We start from the raw sequence: 17,215 nt of genomic DNA, 5'->3' as shown, positions 1-17,215 counted from the left end.
AACATGAGCAATCCTGTAATGTCTGAAGGATCCGAGCACTGGATCTGCTTTGAAGGTGCATCATAATAAAGAGGCATCTTGCAGCTTTCACAAGGACATTTGATCTGACTTAGCCCAGCTCTATTGGGAGGAGACAGGACATCAGATAGGTCCCATGACATGGTGGTACCATATGTTTCTATTTGAAAACTGGTACTGATGACTTATGTCTTGCAAAACCATTCATTTTCTCTTTATATCTCTTGTAAGTGAACTTACAAAGCCAGAAGAGAGATCACAAGTCTCTTCCCCCAGGCCACTGAGGGAGTGGATTGTTTCAGGAATGGCTTAGCACTTACCCAACCTCTCAAGCTGTTATGACAGACTGCTGGAAAAACTATATGGAAGCACCTATTGAGAACTAGAGCACAGGCAAGAGTGTTCATCTCCTCTTGGAGAGCAGTGCAGTGTAAAAAGCTGTTCCACTTCATGTTGCTGTCAAGCCCAAGCTTCCTACAGTAATTCATAGGAGTGAGGGAGAAGAATAAGAGCTCTTGTAAGACACTGTAATAAATTCTCCTCTGTTCTCTGTGAGTTGTTTGTAATCTGCATCTTCTGCCTACTTTTGCTGTACCTTTTCAGAAATCTTTGCAATACTTGATATACAGTAGAAATTCCTTAGTGATTCCATGGATTTTCTTAACTAAATGGTGCTGTGCAGGAAAAATATTTGAGCTCTGCCTTATTATCCTACACTTTTATGAACTCTCCTGCCACTAGTTTTCCGAAATGGAATATTTTCTTTGGAATATGTGGCTTTGCAAGCAGATGCTTTCTCTTCCTCCCCTGGACTCAAGGGGGGCTGGATGGAGATACGACAATAAAAGGAAGGTGACAGAATGCTGTCGTTCACTGTTCCTGCTATCCCCACACACACATCCTCCCAATAAGGGCAATTATGTAACTTCTGCAGCGTTTAAGGAGATTTAAGCCTTTTTGTAGCATTTATCTGTTTATTGTGTCTCAGTTTATTCAACGAACACTTCCAAACTTTGCATGACATGGATCCCACTACCCAACAGTATTTAACACAGCTAACCAGCAAAACATGCAACACTACCAGGCTGTGTCAAAAATTGCACTCATACCCCAAGAGTTATCTGAAGATTTTCAGTCTATGAATTTCTGAAATAATTTGTTCCAAAACAGTCATTTTTCTGGAGCTTTAGTTTCTTCTACTTAATGTGCCTTTAAGACAATGGACATCTCTTGATAAAACAATCAGAAACAGGGCAAACAGTATTCAGTAAGTCAACACTGAAAAAATCTAGAACATATGAACCAGAAGGACATCACATTTTAGACGTTGTACCATATGAAAAGACTTTTTAAAGGAGAAACCTTGTAATGATTTTAGTGTCCTTTTCAAGCACTTTAAAAATCAGCCTTGATTCATCTGAATTTCAGCTCTCTGTATCAGTAAGGATGCATTAAGTGGTTTATGAATCTTGTATCTCTTTCAGTGCGACAGTCTGCTCCTTGCAGCTGTACTCAGCTGAAGCTAGTGGGATATCCAGATTTAGATGCAGAATAGATCAATTCCATCTTCTGAGGTACAGTCTTCAGCAGCACATGCTTATGCTTAATCTTTAATAGGCACTTTAAGAGCCTTCCCCTTAGAGACAGAAGTGGAAAAGGGCCAGTCTCAAATACTTCAGTGGCACTACTTGTGCTTGAAGGCATTGCAGACATGGAAAAATAACTCATCCCCTGGCAACAGAGGCTGATTCAGTATGGGGGGAGAATTACTTTGGCAAAAGGAGTATTTTTTCCATGTAAAAGGCTCCATAAACCCATATGTTATTCCAGTAAGGTTTGTTCTTGTCTGTAGTATGTACACAATCACTTACAGTTTGATAATACTGAGTATCCTCTTGCAGTTTTCAGTCTAACTGATACAGAGGAGTCACCAGAGCAGGGGTTTTTGCTTGCAGGTTTGTAGTGCTCCTATTCGTGTTCTTAGGCTGTCTCACTCCATTCAGGATTCTTCTGAAAGATCAACTAAATCCATGTAGATGATGTGAAAGTGGCAGTTCATACAATCACTGGCTGTGCAGGTGAGTTTCAGTTAAATTTTCCTCTTTTAAGGTTTGTTTAGGCATGAGATAGAAGCTTTGAAATAACATCCTTTCAGGAAAAAATGCCAAAGCATTGGCATGTATCTTTTGAGAAGCAAATTACAGTGATTTTTTTTTTTTTCTTCTTTTACTTTAAACAGCTTTAGTGCAAATTTCTTTATATATGTTCATCAAGGCACTTTGATCATGTCCCTTACAATTATTTCCCTGTTAACCAAACAGGCCATCACACTCCTAATGCTTCTTGTTTATGGTGATGTCCCAGCAGACACATCTTGAAGGGTGTGCAATTTAAATACAAAATTCCTACTGCAGAAATAGCACTAGAATTCTTTATTACCATATGGTTTTACTAAATAAAAGTGTAGTCAGGAGCTTGGGTTCTGACAGATTGGTGGGAAGTAGTTCCTATACTACCATTGTATGTTAATGTTTATATATAATCTTTTACTGTCTCACGTTTGTCAACTGAACATGAAAACAGTATCATGAGATCATTCTCTCACAGAATAAAGCTGGCACAAATTGGAGCAGTATTTCAGTAAGAAATAACTGCCTGGAGTGGCAGAAAAGGTGCTGTGCTGTTACTGCAGGAACAGTGGCTGCCACAGTGCAGAAACACCTACAGGGTGCATGTGTACCCAGCTTTTTTCCTGTTTTTCAAGATTTTCTGCCTTGTTAAAACAGAGTGATGTGAAAGAAGGGTGATTATGCAGCACCTTTGGCCTTTACCAGATTTTAACTCTGTGGGCCAGGAATGGAAGTATGTTCTGGGGTTGCTGATAAGAAACATCCTTATTTGTCCACAGCACAGGTGTAACACTGTGCACAGAAAGGCTGTTTCTGAAAGCAAGGTATAAAACCACATTGGGTTAATGTGTGTGTCCTGAAGGACATCAGGCACGTGGCCTTCTGGTTAGTAAACAGAGTCAGCAGCATCTTCTGTTCCTCAGTTCCAAAGGTACAATGGAGGAAGTATCCTTCTAAATACATAGGAAATCTCTTCTCATCTTTGCAGATGTGAAGGTACATAAAGCCAAAGCTGGCAAAACTTATGTGAAGAGAGTTTTGTAGAAGCTTTATGGGGAAAAAGCTTTAGGCTGAGCTGGAAGATTAATGGCAGGACAATGTCAGGAAACAAAAAGCCCAGTGCAAGAACAACAACAAAAATAACCCGAAACAATAAAAATCACCTTAGTTTGTAGCAAGTCATGTTCTGTTGTTGAGACGGTCAGTGCAAGAGAAAGGAGATCCCAGCATTCCAAACAAAGGGAAGGGAACATTCCTGTAAAGCCTATACTGGTTGGAGTGCCTAGGATAAGTAGTGCAGTACACTCTTACGAGACTGGATCTGCTCTGGCTTAACTTCCTTCTCCCCTGGCTGAAGTTCAATGATGAAGTTTTGCTGGAGCAGCAGAAAAATCTTCAGTCAAGTTTGGAAGATGTTCTTCAGAAGACGCAACCAGCAAAAGGACTTGGGCTTATGGTATTTCTATCATACAATAAACATTCCTCGCTTTTCCTGGACAAGGACCTTCCTTACCAAATGGATTTCGATACTGGTAAGGACTGTGCTTTCTGTATTCCCTTACAGTAATTTTCATTAAAATCATATTTGAATCCTCTTTGAGGACAGGAAGGTGCACTTTGCATTGATGGGAGAGGACCAGTCCTACTTTGGCTTGAGACAGTGTTTCCTCTCACTACAGAGTCTGGTATCTGTGGGTGACTATTCTGTAACATCTTGCTGAAAACAAATGGTAGATATCCTCTTAGGTTCCAGGGCAAGCTGTTCTCTGAATCATTTTCTGAGGAACTGGGAACTTCAGTGCATCAGGGATAACCCCTTTAACTGGGGGGTTTGCCTCTTACAGTTTGGATTTGGGAGCAGCCTGGAGCAAGATCCTCATGTCTAGCAGTGCTTTCTCAAGATAATGTGCCATGCGGGCTGCGTTTGTGTCAGCACAGCTATTGAAGGCTGAAATTGCAAAGTTGATGTGTTCCTCCATAGGGTTGTAACAGACTCCGTAGCCATCTGGAACCACGGGACCAAAACACATCACGCAATCTGTCTTGGCTGGGACCTGTGGAGACAATGTGATTAAAACCTTCTGACCCGTCAGAGAGAAATGAAACCATCAAAAGCAAACAGCTCTGTTAACAGAGGAAACTCATCTCATTAAACTACTCTAGAAGAGCCTTTGGTCAACCCACTTCCCATCACACACGTGCTGGATCCATTTAGCAGCAATGTGTTTTCCTCTGCATTTACAAAGGAGTGCTTCTCCCCAGGGTAGGCTTGTAGTAAGTCACAAGTAGAACTATTCAGTAAGAATAGCACAGCACTTAACACAAAGCTGTTCTGGGTGCTGACTTCATTGATCTCACTTAGATTTAGACACCAAACACTCCTGGTGATCCTGGCTTTGGTTATATTAGTTTTTTAACATGTCTGTGAGGGACTGTGGCAGCTCTAAAATCAGATCTGTAGCTTTATGGAATTGGCAGCAAGATTAGAAATTTCTGACCCATATGAAAATGAGTTTCTAACAGAAAGGAACAAAAGAGAAATGTGGAGAAGGAAGGCATGAAAAGAAAGAGAGAGCACTTCTGGCTCAAATGTGTCATACCTGGCTGGTTGAGAGATTGAAGTGCATTGCAACAGCATAGGCTGTGTCCATGAAGAGCTCAGGTATGCTCACCAGGTCCTCGATTGCCTGCAGCTTCAGCCCCAAGAGGTGCCGATCTATTGCATTGCCCCGTATGGCCTGGAGGGAAGGAAGGATGCACAGATGAAAGCCAGTCCAGCAGCAAACGAGCAAAACTATTTCTTTGGGTAAAAGAAAAGAGCACTTCTAAAAAGTCTCTAAAGTTAAAAGGAAAATAGATCTTGCCTTTAGGACCAGTAGTCTTGTTTGTAAGGACTTTGAAATTAAACACACCAGTGGAAACAACCTGACAGCTCCTGCCCATGGACTCCCTCTGGTTCAAGGGCCCCTCGTGCAACTTTGTCATTTATCAACAATGATGAACTGAAGCTATTGTAATATTTGATTCTTCCCTTTAGGCCAGTCACAAGGGACACTTAACCCACCAGATAGGGAGAGAGGATTCAGTCTTGGCCTTAGAGCACTGTCAGATCAGATTCAGACCTTTGCGACACTAAAAGCCACACTGCTGTGTCAGGAGCAAAAGGTGTTAAGGTCTTGTCTTTCCCCAGAACTCCTATTTGCTGGGTAAACTCTGAAGTCTGGCTGCACAGAGGACACTCACCATGTCTGTGTATGCCCTGTGGGCCTGCGTGGCTCTCCTCAACAGATCTGCTTTCTCCTGGTCCTGAAAACACAAATATCCGTTTAAGTTTTTTGCAGAATGGAGAACCTCATTTTGGCTGTTTTCTAGGATGGAGGGCATTTCTACCTTGTGTGCCTGTATGAAACTAAATTTTGTATTTACTAGATTTAATTTTATCATTTTGTTTGGCTGCATTACTTCATTCTGAATAGAGTTTATCCAGCAGTAGCAGAACTTGGTTTGAGTAGCTAAACAGACTTACAAGGGACTTTTTGGAGGGATTAGAAACATCCACATGTTGTTTACCAGGCTTTCAGTACACATGAAGGAAAAGCCCAGCTGAACCCCTGATGTGTAAACATACTTCAGGCTATGGATTAACTCAATATGGGGTGCAGCCCTGCTTAGCTGAAACCAGCTGACACAGAGTTAGCCAAATAAGCAGACAAATCCTCACCGATTTGTCAGGGCTGTCCATGGATTGCACAAACTTGAGCGAGTCCACTGAGGTGGAGCGGATGGTGTCGGTGCGGCCCAGGCGGAACATCCGCAGTGATGCACTCTCGTATGTGGCACAGGCATGGCCATACATCCTGGGACAGGGAGGAGAAAGCCACACAAGTGAGTCTGGCCTGGGAGAAGTGCCCTGGGAGAGCCTTGTCTGTGCCACCTTTATCAAGCTCATGTGTTTGAGTTTGTCAGTGAGGAGGTTGAGGAATGACCTATGGGTGGTCTTACCTGTAGTATGCCAGCTGTAAGGCCAGCTGGATAAAAGCATCAGGGCTTATCTTCTCTGACTTGGGGAAACCTTTCCCAAAGTGATGAAAGACCATGACTTTGATATCCAGATCTTCAACCATTCTACAAGGAAAGAAAGAGGAACTGTTCCTTTGCTTCTTGCATTCTTGTAACACAGAGGAATGGATTTGCTTTCACAAAGCTCAGAGGGAACAGGCCATCTGGATCTGACACCTTTGCAGGGACAGAGAGCTCCAGCACACATAGATCTCTTCAGGCAGCACCACAGAGGTAAGAATTTTTGGCCACTGCTGAAAATCTTCACAAGGTTAAATGGTCATGTGTGTGTTATGCTCCAGTGTTCTTAGCTGGACCCACTCTAGCTCTTTCTCAGCTAATGGGATGGATCAATAATAACCCATTTCCAGCACCCCTGACCTTATTCCTGGCAGTGCTTTTCAGCTCAGCACAGTGCTGTTGACCCCCGAAGTCACTGGGAATACTCCCTGGCTGCACTGGGGAAAGCCTCCTTTAAACCACTGATATGCTCCAGAAGGGAACATGAATTACTCCCTCAGTCACCCACCCACCTCTCCACTTCATACTCACATGTTGAGGTTTTGCTTTGCCTTCTCTATGTCATTCTTGACCTCTGGGGTGATGTTAAACCGCAGTTTTTTGGGCATTGGCAGAGGAACTGTGGGCGATTTGGCCACCTCGGGTTTCTTCCTGCACAGAGAAATGGTTCTGTTTGACCAGACCTTTGTCATGAGGCTCAGTTAGGAATGCCAGAGCCTGGACAGAAATGCACAGGAGATCATTCGTAACACCTTGTGACATTGGTCACAGCCTGAGAAACTCCTCACAGTGCCAATATGGGATTTCTAATGCTGAGGAAAAGCAGGGGCAGCAGGACTCACGTGAACTCCACGACGTGGTCCAGAAGAGCAACGATGGGTGGCCCTTCGGAGGGAGCGTGCTCGTATACGAGACCACAGGAGCCATCTTCAGCAACAATGAACTGAGGGAGAAGCACGAGAGGACAGTGGTGAAAGACAGACACACAGTGTGTGAGTCAGAAGATACCCAGAGAGACCTGTGTCTCCCTGTCTGTATCAGATCCTGTCCTTCACACTGAAAAGGTCCCATTTAGCAGGACAGCAGTGGAAGCCTTTCAGCAGGTGCAGGAGATCTGAGAGCACTGTTACAGTTCTGCAAAATTCCCTGGATAAAGGGAATTTTGGTATATTCCCTGGTATATTGCTTTGCTCAATGCCCTGGCTGTACAGAGAGGCTCAATGGTTCTGATTTACTGAGATGCACTCAGAGTACAGTAATAACATCACCACATGCTGGCTTACCCTTACTTTTTAATCAGCTGGAACATCTAAACTTTATCCCAATTGATGAAGAGTTCCAAATAGGAACAAAATAGCTGAAAACACCATGAAGAATTCAGCAGGTATGAGAATAATCCTCTAAAGCACCATTGCTACAATCCACAAGCCAGGATATACCAACTAATGAAGGAAAAGCTCCAACAGCAGCTGCTGTTGAAGGTTCTTGACAAGACTGAGTGGAGAAGAGATCAGAGGGATGCTGTAGGATGGCAGTGCATGTTTCAAAAAACAAAACAAAACGCCATTGGGCAGCTTCTGGCAGAACCAAGAAAAGTGACAAGGCTGGAGGAGATCCAAGGAACAGACCTCCCATCGTTTGGGCTGCCTCCGAGCAGACGAGGCATTGTTCACCGCAGGCAGAAAATTGATTTATAAGGAACACAAAGACCTGCTGCACTGAATAAACGTGGGCAGAAGCAGAAAAGAAACAAATCTCTGAGGCAGCAACGAGTGCTCATGACTGCAGGGGGAACCACAGGATCTCACACCATCAGCCACCACTCCTTGTCTCCCTTGTTTTTCCACTCTTGACATGAGGACCTTCCCTGCAAAAGGTTCCTGGGATTTTTTTTTTTACTTTTTTAGTCTCAAGAGACATCTCCAGAGCCACATCTTCAGCACCTTTAGAGCATCAGCACTTACCTGCAGGGTTTTGTCAAACCATCGGTTGCCACTGTTCAGGTGGCTGCCGCCGCCGTGCAGCATCTGCGCAGCCACACGGCTCTTGTAGATGTCCTCAGACACCCGGGGCATGGGGGCATCCAGGCACACGGTGCAGATACTCTTCTCAATTGCACGCACGGATTCCTTGTTGGTCTTATCTGGGAGAGAAATGAACCGTAAGAGAGGGAGTTGTGTCACTGGGAGAAGATTGAAAATTGCAAGACAGGGTTTGAAGGACACAGTGTTGAGTTCCCACTTTACCTCGGGGCTGTACATAGCTACTAAAATTGCAGCCAGCTGAGTTGTTAGGTGTGAACAGGCTGCATTCACCCTCCTTTTTTCACCTTTCTTACATCCTACCCATTTGCAAGGCAACAAACTCTGGGATTTCACTAAACTTCACACTTTGAATCTGTACTTTCCAACCCAAAAATTACAATACATTTCAATGGTTGCTTCTTTGAGGTGGAAAGCTCATGTTATCTGTCCTGAAAAAGCTTAAAAAGGAAAGAACTGAGCAGAGCATAGTGGTGAGGCTGGTAGTTCAAGGATCTGCAGTGTTTGTTAGCACTTGTGTGTTAGAGGCTCTACAGACCTTTCAGGAGGTTGTTGTAGGCTTTTGCCCAGCTGTTTCGGTGGTTGGTGGTGAGGATCCCAATGGGTTCTTTGTTTGTTTGGAGGGAGGTGTTCCAAATCTTCTCCAGCTGAATGAAGAGCTGGTCAGTGGTAAGGGGAGATCCATCAGTGTTGTAAACATCCAGCTCAAAGAACTGAAGGTGAGAAGAGTGGACAAGAACAGAGACAGAACATGAGAGAAGATCGTTACTGTCCAGCCCCAGAAACTGGGAACAGCTACTTTGAGAAGATAAGACCTGGACTAAGAACTCAGCTTGCAAGACTTTTGAAGGATGCTCATAACTGGGAGACCTAAGTCCAGCTTTCCTTGTAGGACATAAATACAGTCATGGTTTTATGAAGCCGTGGTAACAAGGGCCAAAACACATGAGGAATTCCTGTTTCTGAGACTAAGCTGTGGTGGGAGGGTTTGTTATCCAATTTCCACTTTCAGTTTCCAATTGCAGACATGATTTCTGGACTTTGAGAGACAGGAATTGCAGGGACAAGAAACAGAGGAAGACAGTGTTTTTCTGCCTCTGTTGCTCACACATGGCAATTCCCTCGCTGGCCAGGAATCCCCAGTGAGGCACAGACTTTCTGTGGGCACAGACTTTCTGTAGTTCCCCTTCCTCTGCATCACAGCTAGCAAAAGGAACACCTGCATCTAAACAAACCTTGAAAGCTCAACAACTGCCATACCTGGAAATTGTGAACCACTGTGATATGTCTGGACTGCTTTTTGCCTTTGGCGTAGTTGACAATGGAGTCCCGCTTGGGCCCAGGAATGCGGCAGGAGGAGAGGATCTGGTAGTACTGGTTCATGCAGAGGGGCTTCCCACCCATGTACTCCACTGGAAGGGTCTCACTGGAGACACAGCAAGGTAAGAAGGGAGGAGGAGAGAGAAGAGGTCAGTATGAGCAGATCTGTGCTCCCCACACAGGGCACAGGCTCAGCCCTGCAGCTGCTGTCACTCACTCACTCACTCACTCACTCACTCACTCACTCACTCACTCCAGCAAGACCTAAAGGTGTTGGTGGGATAAAAAAAGGTCTGTCCTTCCCCATTCTTACCAGCTTTCTTAGTATGGGCTACAAAAAAAGGTCTGTTTACTGGCCTTTCATTTGGGAAGGGGAAAAAAAGACACTGTCCTTTCTGTGACATCAGAGAATCAGATCTCTGGACCTACTCCATGGCTGTAGTTCTGAGTGAGGAGTGTCTGATGTGCTGCTATGAATAAAGAACTAGGCAGGGGCTCAACCACTCTTACACTCATATTCCAACTACCCTGAGCCTTGTCTGACTGTTGGTGTTGGTAAACATATTTTTTGACCTTAATTGGGTATGTTCAGAAGAGATTTGCTGGTGACCAAAAGACAAAGGGTAATGGAGGAACAAATTTCTCTAGAGCTCATCCCATCTAGCTGGGAGATGAGAAACACCAGGAACCTGAAATGAGAGACACAAATTCCTGCTGCCTGAGCTGTAAATTGTCCTGTGAGCAAACAGAAGTGCAAAGCTCCACGGGACTGCCAGTTGTGCTCGCTCCCTCCAAGCACGTTCAGATGCCAATGAAAGCGTTAAGGTAAACAAAGAACATGAAGGCAGAAGAATAAGTTTGCTTTTTTCCAGTGGAGGTGACTGTGGCAGTGAGCAGTGCTGGGGATCACAGTATCTCTTTCCAAATATGTGCTGTCATCTGTTGCCTTTTTATGTGGAAGGCAGATTTTTGGACAAGGCTCAGCCTCTGACAGTAAGGAAGGTGTGAGCTGTCAGAAGGGTCAGTAACTCACTTGTCAATCATGGTCTTGAAATCCAAGATACCTTCGATCAGCTTGGCAGCAAACCTGGAAAAACACCAAATGTAACAAGCTGAGATCAAGCACAGACCTGAGGCTAGAGGGACAAGCTGTGGAGGATTAGCAGAGCTGTCCTCTGTTCCTCAGAAAGCTCAGCCTTTCTGCCAAGCCCGCATTGTGCCCATCTCTGGTGCGCTGATACAGCCACTGGGGGCTGTGATTTGGGATTGCTGGACAGTCCTACCATGTGGCACTTCCTTTTTTTATGTATCTTATTATACAGCCAAGGAACTCTGGACAGCTTTCAAGAAAGCAGCATTCAGTCATGCATTAATGACCCTTTAATAGCAGCATTTGTTACAGAACTCATATCCGAGTTGTGATTCTCAGCATTGAAACAGCCCCAAGAAAAGGGGATTTCTATCCTTCCCTGGCCAGGGGCCACTTTGGAGTGTCAAGCCAAGATGCAGCTGTTTCTCCCTGCATGCAAGACACCACTTCTGAGTTCCTACCCCAGTGAACAGCCTGCTGCTAATACAACTCTAAAGAACCTTCCTCTGGCATCAAGAGCTCGGAAACATAGGCAGATGTGCTGCATGTGGACACTGAGGTGGTGTGTTTACCAAGATCAATGTAAACACTGCCAATGCCAGCTCCCAGCAGAGCAGTTGACAAGCCACATCAAACTGCTTAGCTGGGAGTGACAGACTGTCCTTCTCTGACCTGGGAGCTCCCACCCGTCCATGGACGAAGGAGACAGGAGGTCACTGGGACAAGAGGTTGTGGTTGGCTGAGTCAGGTGGTGCCAACATTTGACATTTGCAGGCAATGTCCTTTAGATTGGCTCAGCCTACCCATCCCTAGGAAAGGTCAAAGGACACAACTCCAAGAACCTAAGGACTGTTAAATGAGACATTCTGCGAAGCAGTTTCCAATGGAAATGTCTCAGCCTTGTTGCAAAACCTGAGGGAAACACCAGTGAGAGAGCCTGTGTTCCTTTCCAGAGAGTGAACAGCCTGGGAGCAGAGTTCAGGCTTGAGGAGGAGACAGGAGAGGTTGGTTGACTTGTTTTCAGCCAGCAGTGTTGCCAGATTAAGGAGTAGAAAACCACCACTTTCTAAATTTGCCTGCTGCTTTTGGAAGTTTTAGTCTCAAGCTGCACTGTCAAACTTCTTTGTACAGGCACAAACTACCCAAACACACATTTAGATTGTATCTTACATTCTTATGCAGCTGCTCACTTCCACTGGTCAGGCATTGGCAGTTTTCCAGATTATCTGGAAAACTTAAGAATGAATAAGATTACAGAGAGTTTTCAAAGACATTTGTGTACTCTAGCACTGTCGTAAGGCTTATCCTGTGCTCAGGTGTATCGGGGAGTGGGAGGGAGGATTTGTTCCCAGCCTCACTGATCCCTGGCTGGTACTTTTGATCTGCCAAGGCAGTGCTGACTGGTAACTGTGGCAAAGGTAACTGTGTAAAGGTCAATGCTGAAGTTTTGCAGGTAGATTCAACACACTCTTAGTGGTGGTTAAAAATTAAAGGGAGCCCATGAGGAAAAAGAACAGGGCAGGGTCTGATCTCAAAGAAAAGCTCGGAGTGGAGAGGTTGGTCACTGTGAAGTTTCCCAGCCATAAATCCCATGTGAAATGACAATAGGGGACAGTCCCTGTTAGGCTCCCCCATCCCTATAAACTAGCAAACTCCAGAGGCATTTCTGGGTGAACTCCTTTATAAGCCTGGGCTACTTTTTATACCTCTTTTAATTGCACACACAATCATAGTGCCTCCAATACATCATCACAATGTCTCCAGACAGTGATGGGAGCATTCTGCAGTGAAAATCTGTGCTTGAGCACAGACCTAAATGTAGTTTCTCAGTCCCTATTTAATACCTGAACCACTGGACTCTTTGGTTTTCTCCCCTAATTAAATATTTAGTCTGGTGAAACCAGGAGTTTCCTTACAACCTGGCAGCCTTGCCCTTACAGCACAGACAGCTCAGACTTAGGGACCACACCGTAATTACTCTTTCCCAATCTGACTTAACACCCTCATCCCTGTTCAGCACAGAAAACTCATCCTACCTATAACCTAAGGAAAGGTAGAAAAGGACTTTACCTGAGCTGACCTTGTCGATCCAGAAAATCCTGCTTAGGTAAAACCACACCTGGGCTGGAGTGGACCACAACTGGCAGGCGATATTCCAGGTAAGCTGTCTTCAGCCACCAGTCTGAGAGCTGAGAAGGAGAAAGAAAACATGCAGGGAGCTGCAGCTGTCCAACCCAAGCCTGGTTGGTGGGTCTCAGCATCCTGCCCCCAGTTCTGTCCCACACTTTGCAAACAAACAGTTTGGGGTTTGTGCTATGCAATTGGGAGGTGGGGGTGTGAGCAAGGCAGGGTTGCTTTTGGTGCAGGGCTTGAGCAGAGGATTTCCTTCAACTTCTCACAACAGCTGTGTGATGCTGACAGGTTCAAGCCTTCAGCAGCCACAGGCAGGGCCAGTGACTCCCTGTTCTGCCATAATCTCTCTGCTCACCCAAGTCCTGATGAGGAGTTTGCACAGCTTGGGGAGATCAGCAGGTGATGCCATTAAAACACAAATGCCAGTGGATACAGCCAGGACAGAGGAGAGGTGCACATCAGCCCTCCACACTCTCTAACCAGAGCTGGGGACAGAGCCCTGACTTACCCAGTTCTCTGTTTTCCTGGCTCTTCTCTCCAGGCCTTTCTGCAGCCTCTCCCCGACGCCTCCTGGCTTGCGGAACTCAGCCACCAGCTCCTGCGTGTGGCTCAGCTCCTCGGGGCTGACGATGGGCTGCAGGGCCAGCAGGTATCGGTCCAGTGTCTGCTGGAGTGGTGGCACGGGCAGGTGGGGCAGCGCTTCCTGGTGCAGCTGGAATCTGCCTGGGATCTTTTCTAGAGCCGTCGGCTTCAGCAGGCCACAGGGCCTGGCCTGCAAAGCACAGAGCAAATGTCGAGACAAAACTTCCCTCTGTGGTAGCAAAGAACCTGGATCTGGGAGTCTCCATCCCAGCCTCTCTGTGGGCACACAGGTGTCCCAGCCTGGGAGCAGAGCATGGCTGTGTGTTAGAGAGGGTGCAGAACATCCAGGAGAGCTGCGAAAGAGAAACTCCATCTCCCAAGACACCAGTTCTCAGCTCCTCAGAGAAAATGCTGCTGGGATAATGACATCTCCCACTCTCTGGACATCTTCCAGCTGAGAGTCTCCGTGTGATGGACAAAGTCAAACCCTTCTATCCCATGGTAAGTGGGAAGAAAGTTGTGAAAGAAATAATCACCTTACGTACTATCAGAAACTTTCATTATTTCTTACAACAGCATACGGCTAAAAAGTTAAGCAGAACCCTTGTGCCAAACCAAACTACCCTTTTGGCTTTGAGGAGGCAGAATTTAGCTAAGTTTGGGGCAGGATTAAAATGCTTCTTCTCTGCCTGTCCAGATAATAGTGGATGATGCCAACAGGCTCCTGGGATCCAATTGGGTCATGTGGAAGCAGAAGCCTTAGAAAGCACCAACCACTTCCCTGGCTGGAGAAATAAAATGGAGCAAACCCAAGTGCTCACCAGGAAATCAACTCACCAGTTTTCTCCAAAAAGAACAACAACATCCTTTTGGATAAACAAGGTTGGACATTCTTCAGCTTGAAGATGTTTCAATAGTACTCTCAAGGTTTCCACTTCCCTCTGCACCTCCCTTTCCAGTGGATGTACTGAATCAGACACTCCTGCAGGACTCTGGACTTTGCATTGTCAGTGTACTGAGGATGCAAAGCCACTGAGAACATTCCCTTTGACTTCCAAAGCAGTGAGAAAATAGCTGTCCCCACATCTCCTCCCAGCAGTTAAGCACAGAGAAGAAGAAAGAGCTTAATCTACAAGGTGACAAAGCCCCCCACAGAAACAGCCCTGTGCTCTTTGTGGGACCTGGCAAGAGCTGTGAGATCAAGGTTTGGAGAAGAGATGATAAAAACAACCGGAGGAGGAATTACTGAGGCATGAAAGAAGAGTGGGACTGGGAAGAAAAGAAGTGTTGATCACAGCAGTAGGCATACTGTACCTTCTCTGCTTGCTTCTGCTTGCTATCCATGGCTGGTAGGACAGAAAAGACCGTAAACCTCTCCCTCGGCCTGTCTGGGTCTCCTCTTCCACCTGACAATGTGCTGCCCCTGCAGGGCGTCACCTCATTAGCCAACTGCCACATGACTGCTCCGATCAGAGGGCTCAAAGGCTGGCACAGCCCCGGCAGGGGACGGGAATTATCAACCATTAGCAACCATTGGGTTGCGACAACTGCCCTGAAGATGCCTCTCTGGGCAGCCCTGACTGTCAGCGGCACTGACCGGTGGTGCTGATCAATACCTGGGCAGAGCCTCTCTATGATAACAGCTCTGGGCTTCAGGCAGGGCAGAAGTGAAGGTGCTGGGGATACTGTTGTTCCCTCAGCCTTTGCCTGGACCACAAAACTACTTGTGGCTGTTGGGAGAGATACCTCGACACAAGGCAGGAGAGACCCCCGTTAATGTCCTGGAGGTGGCACTGTGGGCAGTGGGTTAACTGCCCTCACTCCCCATGCATACGTGGTCATTATTGCAAGTTGAGACTTTGGGGAGTTCTGGGTTGTCAGCTCTTAAAAAAAATCCCAACCAAACAAAAAAACAACCAAAAATATCTCCACAGCAGGGCAACGAGAAGGCCATGCAGTCACAAGGAATATCAGCCCCTTGTTTTTGTCTGTCTAATGAATTGAGGGGCACACAGGCACAGTCTGCACAGCTCAAATAGAGTACGATGATTCCAAACAAACAGCTGCAGATTTTCCATAGGGTAACATGGAAAATCCCAAAACAAATTCATGGAAGCCACTGTACGTTAAAACACGGAATGCATTTGTATCTTCCCTTTTTTCTGTCCCCTGCTTGTTTGGTTAAACTCAAGGATTTGGTGGGAGGAAGAACAGCGATGAGAGCCGAGGAGGCAGCTGGCAGCAAACAGAGGGAACAGCCCCCCCTTCTCACAAGCAGCAGGAAAACGAACACCAGTGGAGTAGGATGTGCAGATGGGGCCAGCCTGAGGGTTGGCATTGCTCCCAAGCCACGTTCCAACACAGCAAAGGACCTTTTCCACAGCCTGCCAAGCTGGTGGGAAAGGAAATCCACCTGCTGGGGGGAAGGAGGAATTTCATAGCTGATTCTTAGCACAGCCACAGCATTGAGTGTGAGGATGTCAGAGGTTTGTCTTTTATTTTTAAATCAGAAGCTGGAATGCCTTTTAAGCCCAGAGACAACTGGCCCTGCCTGGTCCTTCAGTAACTCTGGAAGTGGATCCACACTGTAGCTCCTGTCCTGCTGCTCTGCCTCCTCCTCTCACGACCTGCCAGGGACTGCAATGAGCAGCTCCCAAGCCTGGCAGGGGTCTGAGAGCTCCACTGCCTGTGCGGCAGGACAGGAACATTGAAAGCCAATACCATCTGCCTGGCCTTCCCTGGCCTCTCCCTGTCCAGCAGTGACCTTTCTGCTGTCCAGCTCCAAATGGACATCTTAGTACAAGAAAAACAAGGCACTGCTGCAGAGGGTCCTGCAGAGACCATAAAGATAATTAAGGGACTTGAGCAGCTCTTGTATGAGAGTGAGAGACTGTGGGAGGTGGGCCTGTTTAATCTGGAGAAGGCTGAGAGGGAATCTCATTAATGTATATAAATACCACCAAGGTGGGTGTCAAGAGGGTGGTGCCAGACGCTCATCAGTGGTGCCCAGTGACGGGAGGGGGGGCAATGGCTATGAACTAAAACACAAGAAGTCTCTCCTTAACATGAGGAATAACTTTTTTACACTGAGGACGACAGAGCACTGGAACAGGTGCCCAGGGATGGTGTGGGGTCTCTCTCTCTGGAGACATTGCAAACCCACCCGGGCACGTTCCCGTGTCACTGCTCCAGGTGACCCTGCCTAGGCAGGGGCGTTGGACTGGGTGATCTCCAGAGCTCCCTGCCAACCCTACAATTCTGGGATTCTGTAATCTCCATCCCGGACAGCTCCACCGCGCACGCCGCGGCCAGGCACGGGAAGAAACCAGCGGGTCAGGGGGACTGACCTCGGCAGCCTCCCAGCCCCGCTCCAGCCCCGCGGCAGGTGGGACCGAGCCCACCCGAGCCCACCCACCGGCCCTGGCCAAGCACCCGCGCTTGTGCTCCGGGCTGGGGCGCGGACCGAGAGCGGCACCACCGGCAGCCACCGCTGGCCCTGCCGGCTGAAGGCAACGCACGGAGCCGGGCCCAGCCCACCCGCCCTGTGAACTGCCGGCGCAGGGACCCTCGACCCGCCCGGCCACCACCTCGCGCCCCGTCCCCGGCGGATCCCGGCGGAGCCGCCCCTCCCAGTGTCGCCCTTACCACAGCCCTGGCCACTAAGGCGAGCATGGCCCCGAGCCCCGGGCCCCGGGCCCGCTGCAAGGACACCCCAGCCGCACCGGGCGCCGCCGCTCCACCGCCCCGGGGCGGGGCCACCCCGCCGCCATCTTGGAGCGGGGCGAATCCCGCACTGCCATCTTTGAGAAGGGCAGAGTGAT

The 17,215-nt window shown here is 47.3% G+C and overlaps 1 protein-coding gene across 3 annotated transcripts; it reads right to left on the bottom strand.

Moving 5' to 3' along the window:
- Positions 1-972: 972 nt before the first annotated feature.
- CRAT (carnitine O-acetyltransferase) lies at positions 973-17,180 on the bottom strand. Of its 3 annotated transcripts, XM_085077059.1 has the most exons (15): positions 17,040-17,164; positions 14,709-14,817; positions 13,321-13,584; positions 12,750-12,868; positions 10,623-10,676; positions 9,530-9,695; positions 8,808-8,982; positions 8,192-8,370; positions 7,070-7,170; positions 6,759-6,878; positions 6,150-6,272; positions 5,869-6,004; positions 5,391-5,453; positions 4,748-4,885; positions 973-4,201 (listed from the first exon to the last, which is right to left on the bottom strand). In XM_085077059.1, the coding sequence occupies exons 2-15, from the start codon at positions 14,736-14,738 to the stop codon at positions 3,986-3,988; spliced, it is 1,884 nt and encodes a 627-aa protein (XP_084933185.1). In that variant the 5' UTR covers positions 14,739-14,817; positions 17,040-17,164; the 3' UTR covers positions 973-3,985. The 3 variants fall into 3 exon arrangements, with proteins under 3 accessions (XP_084933185.1, XP_084933186.1, XP_084933184.1); XM_085077060.1 differs by lacking the exon at positions 14,709-14,817 and having other exon boundaries at positions 17,040-17,180; XM_085077058.1 differs by lacking the exons at positions 14,709-14,817; positions 17,040-17,164 and adding an exon at positions 14,232-14,667.
- Between the last annotated feature and the right edge of the window lie 35 nt (positions 17,181-17,215).

This window comes from Lichenostomus cassidix, chromosome 17, assembly GCF_008360975.1.
Source record: "Lichenostomus cassidix isolate B80296 chromosome 17, HeHo_3.0, whole genome shotgun sequence".
NCBI lineage: Eukaryota > Metazoa > Chordata > Aves > Passeriformes > Meliphagidae > Lichenostomus > Lichenostomus cassidix.
This window is presented reverse-complemented; position numbering and strand designations above follow the sequence as displayed.